Genomic DNA, 23,947 nt, shown 5'->3' with positions numbered 1-23,947 from the left:
CACGCGTGTCAGGTGAGCAGCAGTCTTACTCCTAGTGGGTGAGAGACAGGTTGTGAGGACTTCCCACATAACGGGCGTGGGGGTGGTGGGGAAGTCCTAACGGGAGGTTTCTTTCCCCAGGAAGAAAAAAACGGTGCGGCCTCCGTGAGTGAAGAAGGCAGTTCGCCTCCCACTTAGTTGATGACCCCGATGGAGCTCAGACGGAGTTGGGATTTCGGCGAGCGAGGGTCTCAGCCCAGGGCCTCGAGGCGCGGCAGGGCGCTGCTCGCCCTGACAGGCCCGGCGCAGGCCGGAGCCCGGCCCGCTGCGGGCAGGCGGGTGGCTCCCGCACGTAGCCCTCCCGCGGGCCAGGTCCCCACGTGGCAGGCCCTGGGGAGCGCAGGGTGGGGCGGCAGCCGGCGGGGGCGGGGCGAGGCTGACGCGCAGGGTATATAGCCGGGCATGCGCGGCGTGGCGGGGACGGACGCAGGCCGGGGAGCCAGGGCGAGCAGGCTGCTTGCGCGGACGCCAGGACGGAGCCGTTGTCGTCGCCGCCGCTACAGAGCGCCCCAGCTCCTGGCTAGTGTGTTTGCGCGGGCCCGGTGGCGTCCGCCCCAGCTTCAGGTGAGGAGCGGAGGGCGGGCGGGCCCGGCCGCGCCGAGAGGCAGGGATGCGGCAGCGCGCCTCTGGGCTCGGGTCACCCGGTATGGGTGGGGGTGGGGGCCCGGCCGCAGTCCCCGAAACCTCGGACCAGACCGGGGAGCCGCTCCCGAGGACCGGCACACGGGCCCGGACGCTGCCTGGGGGCGACACCTGGCCGACGTGCCAGGACGAGGTTATAAGAGAGGGAAGGGGAGGTCGCAGCTGCGGTCCAGTGAACTGGAGAGTGCTGGAGGTGGGAGCCAGAGAAGGTCCCAGAACGTGGAAAGCCGCTCTGCAGCCTCGGGGCTCGCCGATTCGAGGACCGAAAAAGTGGGGAGGAGATGGGCAGCTGTTGGGGCGGCTGGGATGGGGCACTCGTGTCCGGACTTTGCCTTCCAGCAGCTGTAGTCCCCACCTCACCCCACCCCACCTCGGCCAGACCACATCCTAATTGAAGAAAAATCACGCAAATCTTCCTGCTGGCCGGTATGGAGATGGAGAACGGCGAAGGAGGGACTAAGCTGCCTCCGACCTAGCTTGCCTCGCGGGCAGGGATTTTTAGCTATTTTTGGTCGGTACCGACCAACTTAGGTGGTCCGTCCGGGTTAGGCTGCCCTCTCTCGGATGGTTATGGCAATAGGGCCAAACAGGCATCCAAGCAGTTCGCCATGTGATCCTGAGGTCCAAGTAAGCCAACAAGATTTCTTCAGCTCTGAATCGTGGCTACAGTTTTGAGGATCTAGTGTCTGCCAGCGCTGGGTGTTCGAGAGAACTGTGCGCATGGTTTGTGAGGGGCATGAGGAGGTGGGGGCAGGGGCAGCTCTGACTAGACTCTTCCCCGGGGAGCCACCCTGGGCCTGGGTTTGCCTTTGGTCACTCCTCGCCAGGAAACCCAGGCTGCTTGCAGAGGCTGCTGGGTGGCAGTGGTGATTGTTCACAGAGGGGACTGGCCTGGCCACACTGTCCCACCTCAGCTCCTCACTCTGTCTACTTTCATGGGAAGGGGTCAGTGCTGAGGTCAGCCTAGATCCCTGATCTCTTATCCATTGATCCTTATCTCTTAAAACAAGGGCCGTAAAAACAGAGAGGAGCTTGGTGAAGCAAGAGAAAGAATGTCTAGAGTCATAACTTGTAGCAGGTAGAATTAAAAACCACATACTCTATTTCCTCTTAGAGACCCAGGTGAGTGTTTCATAAATTGCGTGGAAACCAGGAGATAGACTAGTGCTTCTTCCTGCCATCCACCTGCAGGTTGACTAGAGAGCAACAGACACCGGGTGGCTGGCGCTGTCATTTGGGCAAGAAGAACTTTCATGATTCAGTATGGTCGTTCATCCCTCAGTACATGCCACAGGCCCCAGTCTGTGATTGGTTCTGCACTGGCCGGGGCAGAACGCGGAGAGGGCTTGCGCCCGGCTCCTGCACACCTGTGGTTGGGCAGAGGGGACATCCACATGTGAAGAATGAGGTAGCAGCACAGCAGTAGTCTCAGTGTTGTGTTCAGCTAAATTCGGAGAGCACAGCACTCTGCCAAAGGTGATGGCGGGAGAATGTCGGGCTTTCGAGCCCGGTGAATCTGTGTTCAAATCCTGGCCCCATCACAGTTGGACCTGTTCCCGCTGCCCTGCAGCCTGTTGCGATTGTGCCTGGAGTGGAGTAGTGGTCTCCCCACCCCTTCCTCTTCCGCATCATCCCAGTAACCTCTGCTGGGTGGAGTAGCTGACTTAGGAGTCCCAGAAGGAGACAGAGGGTTGGGTTGTAGGAGTGGGATGCGGGGCGGTCCATCTCCCTGACTAGCTGGGTTGGCCTCTGTTCTGTGGCCTGCCGGGATTGTTCCACAAGTTCACTGGGCAAAGGAAAAAGGTTTTTGTGTCCCCCCCCCCCACCATTAAGTTTGGGGAGCTACTCTCATTTTTTCGGGTAATGGAAACACTTCTCTTTGGGGCTGATAAAAAGGCTGGAAGGACTGACTGTGAGCAAGTGCAATATATATCAGTCACTGGACCGCTTCTGTTTTCACACCCTTCCCTCCTCCGTCTTTCCTTCCTTGCTTCAACCTACTCTATTCCAAGAGGAATCTCAATCCTTATCCAGTGTTTATAGGATCTTGGGAACTAAGTGCTAGTAGTGCTGTGAATATGTCTGGGAATTGGGGCCTTCTCCCCACTCTTCTGGGATAATTCAGCCTGTTTGCTCTTGATGCCTGAATACAGCTATGCTTGGGCATTTTGCAGAACCACAGACTATTGGATGTTGAGCTGGAGGGACTTTGGGAAGCATTTTACAACCATTTACAAGCGTTTGGGAAGAAATGGGATCTGAAGAGTTTAATGGGTATCCTAAGCTACCTTGCTTGCCAGTGGCCAAGAGGCTTGATGGCAAAGACCAAAAAAGGGTCCATTTTGATTCCTAAAAGTGATGATGGAATTGCTGATGATCCTAGTCTTTTCTTTGACCATGTGAAGAGGAAGGAGCCAGTTGTCTCTGTGCTCATTTAAGGTGTGTGTGGGGGGGCGTTGCCTAGTGTGGGCAGAAGCTTCTCTGGGAGAAGTCCTCTACTTCTTCCTCTTTCCAGACTCCCTGGGGACCTGGGAGGGTAGAGAGTGTGGATGAGGAAGGGTCATGCCACAGGACCCCAGCCAGGACTCACTAGATGTCTAGAGAGGACTTCTCTGACCTCGAGACTGGTGGGCTGGCAGAGTGCCGGCAGATAAGGAGTCCAGAGTCTGCTGCCAGCCTGGGGCCTCGTGCTCTCCCAGGAGGTAAGCAGGGCAGCCTCGCCACAAGGTCTCCACGCCCCAGCTGCTTCATGCCCAACCTTACTGTAACGATCAGAGGGGGCCCTTTATTGGGCACCGCTGAGATCCAGAGGCACAGCCCCTTGAGGACTCTTGGGACTCCCATCCAGCTGGGAGGAAGGGCAGCTACAGAGTCAGCCTGAGAGGGAGCTTGGCTGGCATGACCAGCCATGGGAAACCAATTCCCTGCCTTGGAAACTGGAGACCTGACTGCGTTCCCAGGCCTCCTGCCTTTCTCCGTCACCAGGCCCAGGCGAGGCGGGGGTTTGGTGACTGTCCTGAATTTATTACTAGGGGGTTCCTAGGGGCTCTTGGTCAGTGTACTTAGTATTAGTAGTTAATAAAAAACATTAGCCAAAGTTGGGGATAAAAAGAAAAATCCGTGTTTTAAATAATTTATTTTACCTTTAAAGCATGTGCATATATTTTTATTTGCCAAAACTTTGATTCAGGGCCAAGGCCTTTTCTTTGGGTCTCCACATCTCCTAATGAGACTTGAAAATTGTATATAAAAATCACACCACGTGTGTCACCTGCAATTTCTCATTTTTTTAAAATTTTTATTATTTTATAGAGAAGGGAGGGAGAAAGAGAGGGAGAAAACATCAATGTGTATTTGCCTCTCATGCATCTCCTACTGGGAGCATGGCCTGCAACCCAGGTATGTGTCCTGACTGGGAATCGAACCTGCGACCCTTTGCTTTGGAGGTCCATGCTCAATCCACTGAGCCACACCAGCCAGGGCTAATTTCTCATTTTTTAATTACATGTTTTTCACTAGGCCACATATTCACATAGCTCAAAGATGAAAAGGCTAACAAACAGTTTAAAAAGTCACATACATGCCTTGGCTGGGTGGCTTATTTGATTGGAGCACCATCCCATACAGCCATAGGTTGCAGGTTCAGTCCCCCTTTGGGGTGCACACAGGAGACAATTGATCAATTTTTCCTTCTCTCTCTCAAATCAGTAAATATATCCTGTGTGAGGATTAAAAAAATGCACACATAGTATTCAGTGAAGCGTCTTAGTAATGCTACAAGTGTGCATTTCCGACACATTGTTTAGCGTATCTTATTTTTACCTACCAATTATATTACATCTTTCCATATTTGTACACAGGGTACTTTTATCATCCTTTCATTATAACTGCATATGATTCCAGAATGTGGAAGTACAGTCAGCTTCTAATCAACTTTGTCGCCTCCTTCTCTCCCTCATCCGGGCTGTTTCCTGGATCTTGTCATTATAGTGCAGTGAAAACTGCACGTATGGTGTTTCTTACATGTGTAAATGTAACTGAAGAAGAAATTGCAGAAGTGGAATTGCTGGGGAAAGGATTTATGTGTCTGTTAATGTTTATTAAATAAATAAAGCGAGAATTCCACAGACAGCTGCAAACCAGCCCACATGCAGAACCCTACTTTTGTAAGACACAAACCTAACTTAGTCCTGTTTTTCCTCTGTGACACGTCCTTCTAGGTGAGCAATTCTTAAGCTTTTTGATCCTAGGATTCCTTAATATTGTCTTTGCTTCTGTGACTATACCTATTGATATTTATCATGTTAAAAATTATTTTAAAATTTTTGAATTGATTTTAGAGAAAGAATAAAAGAGAGAGAAACATCAGTTTGTTGTTCCACTTATTTATGCATTTATTGGATGATTCTTTTATGTGCCCTGACCCAAGATCGAACCTCCAACCTTGGTATATCGAGGACAATGCTCTAACCCACTGAGGTACTCAGCCAGGGCTATCATACTAAAAATTAAAACAAATTTAAAAATAGTTATTAATGCCCTGACCAGTGTGGCTTAATTAGGTGTCATCCCACAAAGCGTAAGGTCTCTAGTTCAAATCTTGGTCAGGGCACGTGCCTGGGCTGTGGGTTTGGTCCCCCGACAAGGCATGTACAGGAGGCAATCACAAATCGATGTTTCTCTCATATCGATGTTTCACTCCCCCTCTCCCTCTCACTTCTCCTCTCTCTAAAAATAATCTTTTAAAATATATATTCATTCATTTAAAATAACAAAAATAAGGTCATTGCATATTAGCATAAAAAAGCGCATTTTTATGAAAAATAACTTCCAAAATAAAGTTTTTACACTCTTGCAGATCTTCAAGATTTTGAAAATAATTATTGGTAGATAATGAAAAGAATTTTAACAGGTATGATGGAAAGTTGATGATAAACACTTAGTTGAAATCCTGAGAACAAAATGAGTTAATCTCTGCACGAAAATATATTTATACCCTAAACTTCTCTCTTAGAAATTTCTAGAAAACTCAAAAGACTATGTGGCACATATTCATCACACTTCTGGTAACTTCTGAAAAGTGAGAATGAGAAAGCTTTTACCACCTTAATATAATAATAGAAACCACTTTTGCCTTGCAGGCCCCTGACCAGGCCTTGGTGACCCAGGTGTCATCATGCGTCTCAGGCCACAGTTTCAGCACTGCAGGCATACGGCACTTCCTTTAATTTTGTGGGAATCAAAACTTCTTTCTCTTTCTGTTACTATTGAACCTACGTGTAATCATAAAACCAGCAGAAGTGGCATCAAAGTCTGGGGAACAGGCACCATGGACCCCCAGTCAGCGAACCCTTAGCTCTCGGCCACAGAGGGGCTGTGCGTGGTGGGGAGGTGCAGGAGGGTTGGGGGCACCGTCCCGTCCTGTGGTGCTCGGCTGAGACGGCTTCTACTCTGCGAAGGCCGCAAAACACTGTCTCTCTTCTGAAGCTGCTTGTAAAACACATGTGGAGGTGAGCTGAGTACACACGGGAAGTTACATGCTATCTAGGGGCATTCGTTCCATTGAGTGAGACAGACAAGACACATTTAAGGAGGTTGGAGCAAGGTAAGGCCATTGGGGACAGGAGTGGTGTGGGAAGGCTTCCTGGAGGTGGAATTAAGCCAAGCTTTGAAAGCTAGGAGGAAAAGAAAGAAGGAAGACAGGAGTCCTGACGAGAGTTATGTGACTAATGAATGACATAAAGATGTATATTCCTGGGACAAGGGGACAAGGGTGGTCTTAATTCCTGGCCAGAGTGGCTGGTAGAGGGACAAGTGATGTGGTTAGAAATTTAGGTTGGGCCCTGGCTGGTGTGGCTCAGTGGGTTAAACACCAGCCTGTGAACCGAAGGTCACGGGTTTGATCCCCAGTCAGAGCACATGCCTGGGTTGTGGGTCGGTGTCTGGTTGGGGTGTGTGAGAGGCAGTTGGTTGATGTTTCTCTCACATGGGGATGTTTCTCTTGCTCTTTTTCTCCCTCCCTTCCTCTCCCTGTAAAGATAAATACAAATTTTAAAAAAATTTAAAGAAGAAATTTAGGTTGGGTCCAGCAACTCTGAAGGGCTCTGAATGTCTGTTTCCATATCAAAGACCTGTTGCTCTAGTTCAGCAGCCCTGTGTCTCGGGGTCCAAACTGTTCCCACCCAGAGCAGCTCCATGGCCCCAGACCAATACCCGTTCACCAGCAGCCCGCCTGTTCCTTCCTCTTGTCTCTGGTAATCCAGTGAATACACACTGACTGTAAAGATGCATATAGAGAAGCATGGGAGAAAAAATCTATGGTCCTTCAACCCTGAAGCAACCTCTTAATTTACTCAACCATTTCCTTTTATTTTAAACTTTTTATTTTGTACTAATTTTAGGCTTAAAGAAACATTATAAAAAATGTAGCAGAGTGCCTTTTTATCCTCACCCATAGGATAGTTACCAAGAACAGGAAATCAGCATGGGCACATTAGCTAAGCCACAGGCCATATTTAAATTTCACCAATATTTTGCCCTGGCTGGGTTGCTCAGTTTGTTGGAGCGTCTTCTCGTACACCAAAAGGTTGCAGGTTCAGTCCCTAGTCAGGGTATCTATGGAAGGCAAATGATCAATGTTTCTGTCTCACATCAATGTTTCTCTCTAAAATCAATAAAAATATCTTCAGGTGAGGATTAAGAAATAAATAAATTTCACCAATATTTGTATGAATATCCTGTTTCTCTTCCAAGATCTGATCCACAGTCCCACATGGCATTCGGTTATTGTTTATCTTTAGTCTCCTCTGACCTGTAACAGTCCCTCTCGCTTTCTTTCGTAGAATGAGGTCATGCATTTTTGGCAAGACTGTCACAAAAACGGTGTTGCATCCTCTTCGGAGCATTGGATTGGGGCATCGCTGACCATCGATTCGTGGATCGCTTGGTCAGATTGGTGTCTGCTGGGCTTTCATACTGGAAAACCTGCTGCTCTCTCCCCAGTTGAATCCTTCTCATGCTTTAGATCCCTTTTGCCAAGAGGAGCCTGTGCCTCTAAGGGTTCACCTGATGAGCCCTTAGAGGGTTCATCCAGGATAATTTCTAGCCCATCCAGGATAATTTCCCTATCTGAAGGTCAGCTAAATTGGTGGGCTTACACTAGCAGAATGCTTTTTTGCTAGATAATGTAACACAGGAGCGTAATGACAGAAGCCATATGTCATACGTACGGGTCCTGCCTACTTCTGAGGGAGAGGTTCACTGGTGGTGATCTTAGGATTCTGCCAACTGTAGCGTGAGATCCAAGGTCTTCATCTTGGCACAAAGTGTTAGTTTCCTAGGGCTGCCTGAAGAAACTGGCACAAACCTGGTGGCTTAAAACAGTAGAAATTTATTCTTTTGTAGTTCTGGAGGACAGAAGTTCGAAATCAAGGTGCCAGCAGGGCCATGCCCCCCGCTTTCCCCCCCGGCAAAAGCTCTAGGGGAGAATCTTCCCTTCTTCCAGCTTCTGGTGGGTGGCTACAGGTGTTCCTTGGCTAGTACCAGCAACACCCCTGCCCCTGCATCTCCACCTTTGTCTTCACAGGGTCTTCTCCTCTGTGTGTCAGTGTCCAAATCTCCTTTCTCATGTGAAGATATCAGTCATTGGTATCATAACTAATTACGTATATCTGTAAAGACCCTGTTTACAAAAATATCACCTTCTGCAGTCTTGGACAGACGTGGATTCAGGGGACGTTATCCAACCCAGCACACTCAGGGTGTTAGGGGGCGGCCTTTGTAAACTCTGGTTCTCGTAGCTGCACTGGAACGGCAGATTACTTTTCACACCTAAGACAGAAAGCAGGCCTGGCTGCTGTTGAGCCCAGGGCCCATCCTCAGGCTGCCTGCTCCCCTCCCATTGAAACAGATCTGAGAAGCAAGTAGGTAAAAATACAAAGCTGGCTTCAGAGGCCCTGCCTTAGGGTCCAGACGCTGCAACAGCAGCAGCTTGCCTCTGCGATGAGTGTCCTTTTCCCTGCAGGCTGGGCCGATTCACCGGAGAGGGGGAGCTGGCTTCAAAGAGTTCAGATAGGTCACAGGATGTTGTAGGTGGCCTGTGTCTAGTCCAGCAGCGCTGAAATGTCAGACCAGTGCCCTGGAGGAGTGTGAGGTTAATCTCAGTACAGATACTGGATCTCACCCAGGAAGGTCTGATTCAAAAGAACCAAGGCGGTGCCCTCTCCCTAGGACAGCCAGGTCAGTGCTGGACTCCACTCCAGATCCAAGTGCAGGTCTTTAAGGGAAGAGCCAGGCCTTCCCTTTTTTCTAACCGGGCTCAAAGATGAACTTTGTTCTGAAAGCATTACGTGCTCATTGTAGAAAATACAGATTAATAAAAAGATAAGGAATCACTAAACTTACTAGTGGGTTTAACAGTGTGTCATACAGTTTTTAGCCTTTTTCTGTAAATGCACACATTTTAGAGAAAGGTGCACTGCTATACAGAGTTTCGTAAGCACTTGTTTTTTCAGTAAACACACGGACGACTTTCCTTGTCATTCTTCCAGATGACTAGCATTTGCTGAGCAATTACTATACATCAGGCACTATTGTTTATACTCAGCATCTCATTTAATTTCCTTAATTGCTGTGAGGGAGAGACTGTTAGTAGCTTTTTTTCTTCTAAAATAGGAACATACATCCTTTTGAGGTTGGGTCTTGACCCAAGCCTTGAAGCTGGTCAGTGCAGATTCAGGATTCACACTGGGGCCTGTCTAACTCAGAGCCTGAACTGCTGTCTCTTCTCAAAGAGGTGTGGCTGGGGGGCCACCTGGCGTTGGTGACCCCTCCCACTGCATGTTCCACTGTGGGGAGCGGAGGGATGGCGCGCTCTGTGGGGTAGGGACTGTTGTCTGTGGTGCTCGTTGCATTTTCCCCTGGCGCACAATAGGTGCTTGTTATTGTGCATTCACGTCCCTACATTTTTAAAGCCAAATTCCCCCATTCAGATAATTTCCACGGGATGAATTCCCAAAGTGAAGTATTGGGACTTAAGGAGATGATTTAAAATTTGAGGTCCCCCCCCGAAAGAATAAATGCACGAGGATAGCCAAAAACAATTTTTAAAAGAGAGTAGTGAAGTTGGGATTTGTTTAAATAACAGAAAAAAAGTAATAAAGAAAAAATAGCCCTGGTTAGTATGGCTTGGTTGGGCGCCATCACACAAACGGAAAGGTCACCAGTTCAGTTCCTGGTCAGGGCACGTGTCCGGGGCCGTGGGTTTGGTCCCTGGGCAGGTGCATGTGGGGGGTGACCCATCAATATTTCTCCCTCGAATCTCTGTTTCTCTCTCCCTCTCTTCCTTCCCCTCTCTAAAATCAAATAAAAATAAAAATTAAAAAAATAAGCGTGATGTTGGCTCTGGGTAGACAAGTGGAACACAGCAGGGACATCCAAAAACAGGTCTCAGTATGTGTAGGGCCACCGACAGTGGTGTTATTTCTTACTAATTGTGGGATTTTGAGCAAATCTACTTAGACTCGGTGTCCTCATCTCTAAACTACTTGCTGAATTTTAAGATGCCTTTTGTTTTAGTGTTTCTGAAACAGGGAGGTGGCTCCTTGATAGACACCGAGGCTTTCCCCACTTGTGAAAGCTGTCGCTGGTGCTTATCGTTAGGGCAGTGTTGTAGAACGTGCCTTACACAGTCGTTGAGAAGCCTAACTGAGATACCGAGGCACACTGCTCAGCACAGGGCCTGGCAGGCAGTAGTAATCCTGGCAGTTCTCGTACATTAAGGACGAAAAGAGAATGGATGAGTTCCAGAGGTGTATGGATGTAAACAAGAGCATCCGGGCGATGCTGGCGGGGAGGCAGCATGCAAAGCATCGTGGGAGGCCTGCGCCCCGTGAGCCTCTAGGATCCGGGTTCTCGCCAGTGGATCTGTCTGCTGTGCCTTCCTTCACACAGTGGACTTTGTTCTCGTGGTTGTTGCTCTGCAGCCTGTACCTCTGAGCAGGAAGGAGGAAGGGACAGAGGTGGCACCTGCAATGTGTACTTATGAGCAATGGCTGGATCAGCTACCTGTGGCCTCTCAGAGCAAAGGACATAGTTGACTTTACCTATCTTTCTTTTTTCCTTTTAAAAATTTTTACATATTGATTTCAAAGAGAGGGAGAGACATCGATTTTGTTGTTCCACTTATTTACGCATTCATTGGTTCACTGGTTGTTTTTCGCCTGTGCGTTGACTCAGGCAATCAAACCCACAACCTTGGTGCATCGGGAGCGACTCTGACCAACTGAGCTCCCCTGCTGGGGTCCTGTACCCCTATTTTTGACCTTGTATAGACTCCACAGTTGAAGTTTACAAGGAAAATTGACATTTCATTAAACAATATTGAGATAATCGGCTGTTTTTGAAAAGTTAGATTCTCTTTCTCGCACTGTGCCAAAATTAAATTCTTAAACATGAATTAGAAGTTTAAATTTTTTCAAGGTAAGAAAATATGTGCGTGTAATTCTGCGATTCAGGGTGGGAAAGGTTTTTCCAGTCATGCTGCTAAAAACAGAAACCTTAAAAGCATAATGTATTTACCTCTTTTTGCTTCAAGATTTTATTTATTTATTCTTAGAAGGAAATGGAGAGAGAAAGAGAGGGAGAGAAACATTGCTATGTGAGAGATACACCAGTTGCCTCTTGCACACCCCCCACTGGGAACCAGCCTGCAACCCAGGCATGTGCCTTGATGGGAATCGACCTGACGACCCTTTGGTCCGTAGGCTGTCACTCAGGCCATGGCCCCACCAGCCAGGGCTGATTTCTTTAAAAACTTTGTCAGTAAAACCAGTCAACAAATTAAAAGGCAAGTGACTAGGAAGATACATGTAATATGTGACAGAAGCTTACTGTTTCGTTAGTCCATGCAGCGAACTCGTACACACTGGTAAGAAAAGTGAATGCATGGTAGCAAAAGATGGGCAAAGGACAGTGGCAGGCAACTTGTGGTAGGGCTGACTGGACATGTCAGCAAACCTGGAGATGTGACAAGTCACGCTGGGGGTCAGCGAAGTGTAGATTAAGGGAATCACGAGTCATGTTTAACCAATGTGGCCAAGTGTGGAACACTTTCAGTACTCGGCGTGGACAAGGAACTTACAGAACGGCCTTCTTATACACAGGTAGTGGGATTATTAAAGTAGTCAGACCTTCAGGGGATAGTTTAGCAAATTGTGTAGTAAGTTCTTTAGAAACATTTGCTGTCCCGGGGGCAGGGACTATTCCCCAGCCATCTTGCTCCCGGATCTCTCTGAGTCTCTTCTGGGAAGATCCCCTTCACCCACTCACCCCTTAGGGCCTTTCCCTGCACCCTGATGACTGGGAGGTGTGGGGGTGGCAGCCAGCTCCCCTGAAGGGCTCCCACTGCCCCCAGGATGGCTGACTGCCCTCCCAGACTACTGTTTCTTCTGTGTCTTTTACTGGAAGCCTGAAAGGTTGGCTTGTGTGAGAGAAACACGGTGGCATGTGTACGTCCTTTTAGTCAGGAGTTCTTTAAATCACACGGAGCAGGCCAAACTGTTGCGCTGTCCTTTCCTGGAAGCCGGAAGCCTCCGGGCCAGCCCCAAGGGACTGTCATTTTCTCCTTTGGGGCAGCTGGCCCTGCTTTTCCTCCCAGGAGGTGAGCCACAGGTGATTGGCCCTGGGCTGCCTTACCGCCTCTGTCCTCCTTTCCCTGGCTCACTGGTGGTGTGTGCTGAGCTCTCCAGCCGGGGCCCCGGTAACACTGATGGGCAGATACGCATGTCTGTGCTGACCGTTTCCCCAGTGTTGGAGATTTTCCATCTGGGAGGCCCTGCAAGGTCTCAGGAGACCAGGTCCCTGGGGCAGCAAGCCCTGGCCGTTCTCATCTGCTTTCCCAGAAAGGTGCAACACGCACAAAGTCACCCATCCCCCAGACGCCGGCCACCAGCCAGAGCGTCCTGTAGAGCAGCCAGACCAGCGGTAGGAACAGGGATTCTGTCCCGGTCCTCACTCCCCCTCATCCCCTGCCCCCGCATGGGCCACCCCGACATCCAGCAGACACAGCAGAGGTACCTCCCACGGCAGAGGCCTTGACCCTGGGTAAACCCTGGTGTGTGCACAATGCTGCCGGCCAGATTGAGCCTGTGACCTTGGCTCTCCTCACACCACTCCCCCTTCTGGGCAGCGGCATGGGAGCCCCGCCCCGCGGCCGCTCAGGATGTGTTGTCATTGGTGAGGGAGGCTGTGAGCAGTTCGACCAGGACTCAGAGTTTCCATGAGCAGCTGAGAAATTCTAGAAACAGCCTGTTCTTTGGGAGTTTCCTTTCCTTTCCTCTCCTGCCCCTGCCACCAGGGAAGAGTTAATGTGTTATTTTCGGCAGGACTGTCAGGGGCTGCCTGTCCCCTGCACTGTGGTTTCAGGGTGAAGGGCAGGGGAGGCCACCTGCCTGGGCCTGCCCCTCTGCCGCCACCTCCCTCCTGGAACCCCTATGCCACCTTTAAGTTTTTTTAAAAAATTTTCTACCTATGTCTTGTACCCCAATTCCAGACCAACTTCTCTGGGGTCATCGATTCTATTGAAGCTTCAGGAGAAGGGGTCCTGCCCCTGAGAGTGCTTGTAGTTCAGCTGGGGGCAGGGGCAAAGCATGGTAATGTTGAAACCGAGGGGTGGGCAGGGAATTAACTGGCTAGCTCAGCAGATTCCCCTCCTCCAGGCCCTGCAGGAGGGGAGGGAGGCCAAATCTCCAGCGCTGTGGAGCTTACAGTCTAGTGGGGGGGACAGATACCAACTATGTCAACAAAAGAAAGATACTATTTTAGAAAGTGCTAATAGGCTAAGAAGAAAATATACCAAGGTGGTTGGGATTCTGAATGACTGGGAATGGGGCTCTTTTTCCTTGTTGTTGTTGTTTTTTGTTGTTGTTTAACCAGGTGGCCATCCACGTGGAGGAGGTGGCATTGGCACTGAGAGACCTTGTATGAGGCCTAGGGGAAGAGCATTGTAGGCAGAGGGAACATCACGCGCAGAGGTCCTGAGGTCAGAACGCCCTTGTGTGGTTAGGGCCAGCAGCTGGCTCTGGGGAGGGGGCGCTCAACTAGAAGGTCAGTGGGGGGTCAGCAAGGACCAGGTGTCACCGTGATTTAGAGGACAGAAACAGGAGTTCAGGTTTTATTCCATTTACACTGGGAAGCCATTGGAGGGTTTAAAGCAAAGAAAGTGCTGTGATCAGATTTGTGCTTTAAAAGGATGACTCTGCCACTGAGGCTCCACTGAAGATTCGGGCACTTCACATATGTATCTGTTACACGTAACAGAGAAGGAGCCCTGACAGTGTTGGGATAGGTGCCCGTGGAAGCTGGAAGGCTGGTTAAGCGATTTTATTTCAACTAGATTTTCAACATGGCCTCTATCCTCAGGCCCCATGTGGTCTGTCGGCTGTGTGGAGCGGGCTCTCATCCTCAGGGCATGCAGACTGTCGCTCCTCCCAGATCTTCACGGAGAGGACCTGAGGAATGAGTTGCGCCCAGTGTCAGCGTCGCCGTAGGCGGCTCACTTTGTTGTATGTGATTCCGACGTCAGGACGGGTTCGCTTATTCACCCGCTGTCCTGCCAATGGGCTCTCGGGTTGCCTGAAAGGCTTTTGTCTTGGGGAAGGTGCTGCCATAAGAAGTCGTATGTGCATCTCTAGTTCTCTGTCTATTTGGGGAGAAAGTCACCCCCACCAGAGCATTCTGAGTTGCAGGTGAGAATCAGAAACCCTTTCCAGGTAGTACTCGATTGCCCCTGGGGATCAGTGTTAACCAGGGAGGCAAACCCTTAAGTCCGGGGAGAATGTTGATCCGGTTTTAATAGGCAGCAGTTCGTAGGAGACAGGGGAGTGGCAGGGCAGTGGAAATGCGGCACCAGTTGTGTTGTTAGTGGAGTTGCTGCTTCTGCACCGCTGTGCCCATAGCCCTGACCGGGTGTTTTGGGCTGAGGAAGGGCAGCTCTGCCCATGTGGGTCTTTTTCTGGCCCTGCTCCATGTCCAAGTGTGACAGGAGCCAGAGACCTAGATGCCTTTGCTCTGGGATCCACCTGTGAACACTCTCGACAGCCTCTCTCCAGAGCTGTAGCCGTGGCCGTGCCGTGGCAGAAATGGGAGGGCCAGCAGGGCACGGGTTCAGGTCCTTGTGCTCACCCTGCACCTTGGACAGGAGGAGCTTTCGGAAGGCACCGTGGCCCCAAATACTGCACCGGCAGTGAGGTCTGTCCCAGCCGTTCTGCAGCCTCTAGAGGAAGTGTAGTGTATCTGTTCTACATGCGTTTATATTTACAGATTCATGTGGCAAGTACTTATTTAGACCTTACCAGCCTCCTAGGCTTGTTACGAAACAACCAAGAAAGTCAGCTGGAAATGTTGGGACTGTCGCTCTAACACAGTCCACCCTTGAGACAGAGGGGTAGGATTCAGAGGAGGGCGGGACGCCAGCCGGGGAGGGAGGGTTTGGGGTAAGTCAGAGGTGGTACTTCTTCCTGCAGGTCATCCTTTTTAATTTTTGAACATCCAGGCCCTTCACATGTGTGGGGAGGGTGCCTGGAACACACGCAGAAATGCCCAGCTTTCTGACAGATGCTTCTAACAGACGTTAATCAATCGGACAGACGTTAATCCTGGGGGTGGGGGTGGAGACAGGAAGGGCAGGAGTGGGGCATTGTGGATTCGGCCCAGGGTCCAGGGCAGGGGAGTGCCAGCAGGTCAGAGGGGAGGGTGGCAGGAGCCTAGCTGAGGGCCGCTTGACCACCAGGTGGAAGAGCTGGTCTTCACTGTTGGGGGGAGGAGTGATGCATTTCTTTGGAGTGTTTCTGAGGCCCATGGCACCGAGGGCTGCGGGTGTGTGTGTCAGCGGGAAAGTGATTCCATTGGGCAGCATGGGGCGGAACAGAGTGGGGTAGCACTGGGTGTGAATGGCACCGGGCAGTGGCTGTGGTGGTTTTCCCGGAATCGCAGGGGGAGGGGTGCTGTGGTCGCTTAGGGAGGCCCACAGTGAGGGCAGGGTGGTCCCTGCCAGGGATCTCGGGCCAGAGATTGAGCCATTTGGGAAGTCCGAACAGGGGCAGGGAAGTGGAGGAGTTATGATTCAGGCATGCAGTTACTTAGTGCGCTTTCCTGCCCTCTCTCTCACTCCAGTTTGGAAATCTGATGTTTTTCTCTCTTTTTCCCAGTAACCTTTATGGGAATTGGGCCCATTTATTGCTCTGCTGGTAAATATTTATGGTCACTGAGAAATTGAAAGTGCAGCCGGTTCCTTTCTCTTGATGGCCACATGCAGGCGCCCCCCTCCGCCCTCCCCCCCCCCGCCCCCCGCTGCTGTCTTTGGTGAAGAAATCCGGAGCTCTTCTGAAAGCACTAGGTCTTCCCAGAGAGCGGTGGTCCTCAGGCTTCCGTGGGGACCATGGTCACCCGGAGCACTTCCTGAAACCCAGATGGCTGCCACCCCCACGTTTCTGATGCAGCTGGTTTGGGTGAGAGTGAGAATTTGCTCTTCCAAGGTCCAGGTGGCGGCATGCCACCGGTCCAGGGAGCTCACTTCGAGAACCACTTTCCTGGAGAAAGTACAGCTGCAGAGACAGGTGTGGTCAGAGTCTTTGAGGAGTGAGGGCTTGAGCTGGCTTAGGGATTGGAAAGCTACGGGGGAGGTAGTGGTGCAGAAGGGCTCTGAGGCAGGGCAGCGGGTACGGGGGTGACCATGGGTAGGCTGGCCATGGGGCAGGTGGGGGCTTTGCTGCAGGTCCAGCTGTGAGGCTGCCCTGGGGCCTGGCTTCTGGTAGAGAGCGAGGTTCACTGCTGCCGGGGAGCCGCGCGTGCCTCTGCCTGCTGGTGCTCATGTCTCATCACGTCCACTGCCCAGGTGGGGCCTCCCAGAGGGAGCCTGGGCTCAGGGATTCTTCTACCTGTTTTGGGAAGAAGGGAGCACAGAGAGACTTCTTGTGAGAAGCCCTTGTTGGCAGATGCCCCCAGAGTGTTGCTGCCAAGGCGTTGGAGTTGGCATTTATAAATGGCCCTCCTGCTACAGAAAGAGAGGTGTGCAGACTTGTCTTAGCCTGAGTTAGGAAATGGTAGGGGTGGACTGGTTCTCTCAAACTCACTCTGATGCTTTGCGTCTTGAGGACAGTGGTGGGGCTTGTTTCTCTCCTTGCAGCCACTGAAGAGGAACCTATTCAGTTCTGTCATGGAACATTCAGCGCCCAGGCAGGGGCGGGGCGGGGCAGGGCAGGGCAGGGCAGGGCAGGCGTCCCAGGCTGGGCTGAAGCTGGGAGGAAGAAGCCTTGCTCTTCAGACAGTGCTGGGTGCTGTATTCCCCACCTGGACACCGCAGAGCTTCCTGGGTGGTCCCGGCCTATGCTTTTGCCCACCTTGAGTCTGTTCTCCACGCTGCAGCCACATGGTTACTCTATCTCTACTGAAAGTGATCCCCACTGCCCTCCAGATGAAGTCCAGCCACCTGACCGTGGCCTGCAGACCATCCCTGCCCTGGTGCCTGCCACGTCCTCTCGTGTCTGCCTGGCGGTACGGACTCTGAAGTTGTCAGATGCGTGTGTTCACTGAGTCTTTCGAAACATAGCCGCCTCTTCCCGTGCCATCCACTCCCTTCACCTGGCTCACCTTTACTGCCCTTCAGGTGTCTGCTGAGATGTGTCTTTTGGGAGGAAAGAACCTAGTGCCTGACCCCTGGCACAAGGCTTGCCTACCCCACTGTGTTCTCCATAGCTTCCTGTGCTCCCCCTCATCCCGATCGGGGGGTGGGGTGGGCTTGTTCACCAGGCGCCCACGTGCAGGAAGCTGTGCGATTTACTCCTGTTGTCCTGGCATGTGTGTTAACAGTGCCTCCTTTCACTACCAAGTATGCTGCTGTGGGCAATAAATTATAGTGCAGCCAAGTAGACAAGGGGAATCGAAAACTCAACTTCCCAGACATCCTGGTACTAAAGTTCCCAAGGCGGCTTGGATTCTGCCAGTTGGCTGCCCTTAACCCAGTTTGGAGTGGGTGGCCATCCCCTTCCTCCAGATGGGCCCTGGGACACAGCGTTTTGCTGGTGTGGGTCCCAGCAGGGACGGCACGATTCTGGAGCAGGCCACCTCTTTGGGCCTTGGCTTCCTGCTGGTGGCAGGGTCCCGGCTCCTCGGCAGCCTGGCTCTGCGCTGGCACCTGGGGAGTAAGTAGCTCCTGGAAGCTCAGTCTAGAGGTCGTTTCTCCAGCTTTCCTGATGATTCTCAAAGTTGTTCGCTACTCTGCGCAAAGTTCCTTCCTGCTCAGAATGCCTGACTGAGCGCGATCAAAGCGTAACCCTGTCATCCTCGTTCTTGCAAGTCACTTGTTGAGCTGGCGCTGGCCCTGCCTCGAGAGGGCCCCACTCGATTCCCGGTGCAAAACGGGCAGGCAGGGGTGTTTGTTAAAGGAGTGACTCTTGGACTGAGTTTGTAAAAGGCTGGTAGGCGTAGCTTTTAGTTCAGTGAGTGTAAGTCAAATTGGAGGAATGGAGGTTGTTCTGTCTCAAGAAGCAGAGAATGGTAAGGGTCCTGACAGCTGACTTCAGGGTTAACCTTGGTCTGCGGGCCCTGGAGAGTTAGAACGCCTGTGGGAGGGGGTGCTGAGCTCCCTGTTGCTCACACGCCCTGGGAGCCATGCAGACAGACATCAGTTCAAAAACAGGTTAGCCTTCCAACCTTCCTGCAGAAATTCTCTGTTTTCCCCCGCCTTGTGTTGCCGGGAGAGGTGAGGGGAGGACCCTCCCTGCCTTCAAAAAACAAAAACCTGCTGGAGGGGCACCGTGGGAGAGCAGGTAATTAGGAGTCCAGAGTAGTTGGAGAAGAAAGCTCAAAGAGTGGTCTAGGAAGGCTTCCTGGAAGAAAAGGTAATTGAGCTGCACTGAGAATAGGCAGGTGTAGGTGAGGGGGCAGGCTTGAGAACTTGGAGGACTCCGGACAGAAGGAACAGACCCAGTGTATGCACTGTACACTGACCTCTGAGCCCTCTCATTTATCAGAGTCCCCTCGCAGGTTGGACGGAGCATAGTGTAATTGTGCTGGGGACACAGGGCAAGTTAGTGGCCCACCCCACATTCGAACCCAGGGCTGCCCACTTTGCCGTACTGTCTGATGATTTAGCCACTAGACCATACATTTCACCGTTTTTGACCCTGAATAACGTGACAGGGAGTTTTGCTTTCAGCGGGTGATGTAAGTGGTAGATGTGAGTAGTGCCATCATTCCTAATCCACATGTTGGGCCCTGCGGCCAGACACACAGGAGTGGACTTAGAGGGACAGCAGCTCAGAATTTTGCAACTGGGTGTCTGGGAAATGTTGCTGCATAATGACGAGAATAGTGGTGGCGAGGAAGGCCCTGGGTGGGGCAGCCCTGGCTGGCTCCCGCTCCTGCTCCTGGGCTGCCTGACTCAGTCCGTTAGTTTTGGAAGACTTCTTTGCTTTGTCAAGCTCAGGCTCCAGCTGGGACCGTGGAGCTGGGCTGCCACACTGCCGTCTCCCCTGCTGGTCCTCACTTGGGCTCAGCGGGTGGCTAAGTCAGCCGTCCCTGCCGTCTGCACTGGCTGCCCTGGGCTGACCCCGCCTCTGCCCTTCCCAGCCTCCCTGTCACAGCGCTGCTCTGCGCAGTGGGGGGCTCCATAAATATGGTCAGCGAGCAGCAGGCTGCCGGTTCTAATTTCATTCCCTGCTTCTCTGTCACTACCAGTGTTTTCTTTGTGTTTTCTCATCCCATCCCTCCCAGCAATGAGAGGTTTCACGAGGGGAGAGGAAGTGGACTGCTGCCTCTAGGTGCCCCTGGCAGCCCTCCTGTCCTGTCTGCCGAAACCTCCCACTCGGGGCCAAAGCTTGAGGCTGAGGTTCTGGGCGTGGGGGCCGGAGAAGAGAGCACACCCTTTTGGGGCGTGCTGGGGAGCAGTTAGGTGGGAGGCCAGCCGAGGTGGGTGAAGAAAGGGCCCATTGAGTCCTGGGCCACTTGGCTGGGGGCTTTGGAGCTGATACTTGCCCTGTGCTTGGAAGGGGGTCCCAGCCTGGCAGAGAGGAGAGAGGCCTGTGGACCGTGCTCATGAGGTAGGTGGGCAGTGTCGTTGGGTGACCAGCGACATGGCGAATGCACTAATTAGCTGTAGAATACTTGGCAGTTTTTGGCTTTAACTTTATTAATTATTGCCTTTACCGCCTCTAAGTTTTGCCCCATATTTAGAAAATTCTCCCTAATGCCTCGATTATAAAATCAACCATGTTTCCATTTTCAACAGTATGGATTGAGTCTTTGCAATGAAAAATTAGGACATTCCTATTTTCACCTCTTCCGTCTCCTTTTGTCCCGTCTTTTGGTTGTTTTCATTGTTATTGTCCATTTTTATAACATTTATATTCTTCCCTATAACCATAATCCATATATATATATATAGTTTTGTTTTGGGGGGGTTTTGTTTTATATTTTTTTATTTGAAGCAACTTATTGCTTACCATCCGTTGTCTTACCATGGTTTCTGCATTTCTGGGCTCTTTTTTTATATATAAACAATCTCTCTATTAGCTGCATTTCATTTTATGTCATTCTCCTTCCACCAGCCCCCACCCTGGAAGGGGCCTATTCCCTGACCGTCATGCTTGGGAATTTTTGCCTGTTGTCTTTATCGGACATGTAGGGCATGTTAGATGGGCATCTTCTCTGTGGTTCACAGTTCTTTCTCTCAGAATTGTGTGAACATTGTTGCATTTTCTTTTGCTACTGAATGTCCCCATGGGGAAGGTGAGGGCATCCTAAATTTTCTGCCACTCGAAAGAAGTTTTAGTATGTTTAGCAATTTTTGTAATAAAATATTTTGGTGCGAAAAAACAGTCTCCTCTGGATACCTAAAAGAAGTCTCTTAACATTTCAGTAGCTTCACTGAACTCTGTGGAGCATTCGGCCTCACATTTTTGTGGAATATGGCATATTATTTCAGTCTTCAGATTCTGTTCCTTTCCTTTCAGGGAACGCTTGTGTTATTTATCTAGGAAATGCCCTCCACCTCATTCTCAGGGTCTCTGCTTCAGGAACACCAGTGAGCCTCACGTTGGTATCTTTGCCTGGTTGCAGCCACGAGCCCAGTCGTGACGTTACAGCCAACCACCCACTGCAGGTACGACGGTGGTTCCTCCATAAGATTGCAGCGAAGCTGAGCACCTCCGGTCCTCGCGTCCTAACGTCGTAGTGCAGTTGCCTGCAGGGCGGTATTAGGTACAGTAACCTGCGGTGCGGGTTTATAGCCTAGGAGCTGTAGGGGGTAGAATCTTTCACCCACAAATTTGTCAGTGTGGCATAACGATTATTTTAGGCTGGCTAATTTTAAGAAACAGTAGGCACAGGAGAAGCTGTGAGAGCCAAGTAGAAGTTACCCTCTGTGAAAAGACATTTGCATTTGTAAGGGAAGCCTGCCTTGGTGAGTGAGGGTCTCTCCCTCACTGTACAGGGAAGTGGGGGGCGTGAGCTTATCTCTAGCAACTCTTATCAGTGTAGGAGGCGGCGACCTGAATTTGTATAACAGTTTTAACAACCTGACGCTGGTTTACCTACCGCACTTTTCCTGGCAACCTCTCTACCTGTACCTGACTCTCCCTGCTGTTGTCTTCAGTTGAAGGTGGTTATTTAAGGTGGTGCCTTCCTCCATTTTGGGTGAGTTACCCAGTTTTCCTGGGTCTCTCCCGTGTATGCAGCACCTTATGTGTTTTGTTTTTTCTTCTGTCAATCTGTCTTTTATTGCAGGTGTCTCAGCCGGGAGCCCAGAGGGTACAGGGGAAGTGATTTTCCCTCCCTGCAGAGCAGTGGAGTGCACCTCTTGTGGGCGTGTGAGTGCTCGCTGACGTTCGCGCAGTGACGAAACTGCCTGTTGCTAGGTGGTGCGTGGCTGTATTTGCGTTCGTTTGGCCTCAAACCTTTTGTGCCAGTGCTTTTAAGTTACTGACAGTATATTGTCCTGTCGACTATGATTTACTGTTTAGTTCTTCGGTGATTTTGTTTTGTTAGCAAGCCTGCATCTCCCTTTACCTCNGGTGTCTCAGCCGGGAGCCCAGACGGTACAGGGGAAGTGATTTTCCCTCCCTGCAGAGCAGTGGAGTGCACCTCTTGTGGGCGTGTGAGTGCTCACTGACGTTCGCGCAGTGACGAAACTGCCTGTTGCTAGGTGGTGCGTGGCTGTATTTGCGTTCGTTTGGCCTCAAACCTTTTGTGCCAGTGCTTTTAAGTTACTGACAGTATATTGTCCTGTCGACTATGATTTACTGTTTAGTTCTTCGGTGATTTTGTTTTGTTAGCAAGCCTGCATCTCCCTTTACCTCCTTTTGTCTTTGAGCTATTCGGTGGCAGCTGGTGGTCTGATTAAGTTACTCTGCAGTGGGAGCGGTCATTGGGAGTTAGCTGGTGGCCTTCGCACTGCTGACCTGCTGTTTCTTTTCGAGTTCCTGCTAGTGCTATCTGGCTCTGGCTCTGTTACCTCTAAAATAAGACAGTGACTTTCTTTCCGTCACACTGCCAAGGAGGATTGTCCCCACCCCAGCCACAGTAGTGCTGACAGCTGGGTGTTTGTGACCCGTTCTTTGCAGCCCGAATAAACGGTGGTGGTGTGCAGACGGGGTGGGGAGGTTGGGCGGCTTCTGTTCTGGAGTTTGGGTAACAGCCCCCGTGGTATGGCTCAGCCCACTCACTTGTCTGCGTTCCATTTCTGCTGAGGGGGGAGAATGCTCACTGGAAGTGGGCAGTTTCCCCCAACTCAGTATGTGGCCTCCGAGCCCAGCCTTCCCTCAGAGAGAGCCAGCCCGGAGTTCTTTGAATGGCTCTCGCCTGGTGTTTTCCCAGCAGCTTTCCCACTGCTCCTGTGTTGGGGAGGAAAAAGAATCGGCCGTTTGCCACTCTCCAGATTTGGGGGAAGTTAGCGAGAATTCTCCTGGTTCTGTTTTCATCACTGTGGCTGTGTTCAGCCTGGGTCAGGCTGGGAGATGAGCCATTTGGGTGCCTCCCACATTCCTTTCCTTGCCTATGGTTTTGAAGTTACTGTATCGCTGTTTGCCCGTTATCTTGTTGGGCTGCTCTAGGTGGCTTTTTTTTTTTTTTGCTTGCTTGCTTTATACTATTTTTTTTTTGTATTCAAGTGTTAATTATCAGGGGAAGGGAAATTTTGACTCTATTTCAATTCTCCATCTTAATTCAGAAATCTTTATTTTCATAGTGTTTCAACATACTTTATCTTCCCCAATACTTATAAAACTGCAGGTTGCTTTCTTCTTTCCAAATAGGGCAAACAGACCTGGTGAGACCAGTGAGTCGGACTCCTTAGGCCAACTCCATTGTCCTGTTACCGAGGACAGCACAGCCTGTTAGTAGCGCCCACTGCATCAAAGACAAATTCAGGGGGTTGGATTCCTCAGGGCTCCCCCACCCCCCTCCCCGCCCCCTGAGACCTGGCTTTGTCTGTTTTCTGCCAGGTTCGGGGAGTTTTGTGCACCCCTCCTCCGGGAGGCTCAGGAATGTTGCCCCTGGACTCATTCAGAGCCATCTGCCTTCGGGAATGCCCACTGGGGAGACGGTCCTGTTAGGTTGATAATTCCTGGCCTTCTGGTCAGGTGGGGTGGGGGACTGGGGAAAGGCCAGTCTGCCTGAAGCTCTTGGGCTGGGAGCTGCCTGGTAGTTGGGGCATTGATGGGCCCAGCCCTGGAGGATGTGCTGAGGCCACAGATGCTTCAGGGACTCGTGCTGTCTGTCAGAGAGGAATGTAAAAGATTAGACCCTCTTTTTATACCCTTCGGGTGTCAGGCGGGGATGAAGACAGTTGAGGGGAAGAAGGCTCAAGAAGGTTCACTGAGGCCTGTGAGCAGCAGCTGGTGCTCAGCGTCTTCCTGACACTACAGCTCCCCCCCCTCCCCGCCCCCCCACACCTTGTCCATCCCTCCACCCCCTGGGATCATTCTTTGTTGTGGCAATCAGCGTTTTCTCAATTTTAAATAAAGTACATTGTGAAAACCCGGTTCAGACTGCCTTGCATGGATGGCTGCCCTGCTGCCTGAGACCCCAGCCGAGGAGTTCCAGCCTCAGACTGGATTGTGCTCCTACGTGGCCCAGGCTTGGAGGGGGCACGGAGCCAGTGTACCTGGGTGGGGTTTCCAATGCACATGGCTTACCTGCTCCCTGTGGCTTTCCAGTTGGCTTTGGAGACGGCTGAGCCTCAGCCAAGTTTGTCTCTGGAGCATTCGATCTT

At 51.1% G+C, this 23,947-nt stretch overlaps 1 protein-coding gene across 3 annotated transcripts in view; it reads left to right on the top strand.

Moving 5' to 3' along the window:
- The first annotated feature begins 442 nt into the window (after positions 1-442).
- The window catches only part of SLC39A14 (solute carrier family 39 member 14), a 41,133-nt gene continuing 17,628 nt past the window's right edge, over positions 443-23,947 (top strand). For 2 of the 3 annotated variants that reach the window (XM_037028931.1, XM_037028929.1), the window contains exon 1: positions 16,659-16,746. In XM_037028931.1, the coding sequence (XP_036884826.1) occupies positions 16,674-16,746 (73 nt within the window). In that variant the 5' untranslated portion in view covers positions 16,659-16,673. Of the gene's footprint in view, positions 604-16,658; positions 16,747-23,947 lie in introns of those variants that run through there. The other variant, XM_037028932.1, reaches the window with a different exon arrangement.

The sequence above is a fragment of the Sturnira hondurensis genome, unplaced genomic scaffold (genome assembly GCF_014824575.4).
Source record: "Sturnira hondurensis isolate 20B ecotype Veracruz unplaced genomic scaffold, ASM1482457v3 Scaffold0020119, whole genome shotgun sequence".
NCBI classification, from domain to species: domain Eukaryota; kingdom Metazoa; phylum Chordata; class Mammalia; order Chiroptera; family Phyllostomidae; genus Sturnira; species Sturnira hondurensis.
This window is presented reverse-complemented; position numbering and strand designations above follow the sequence as displayed.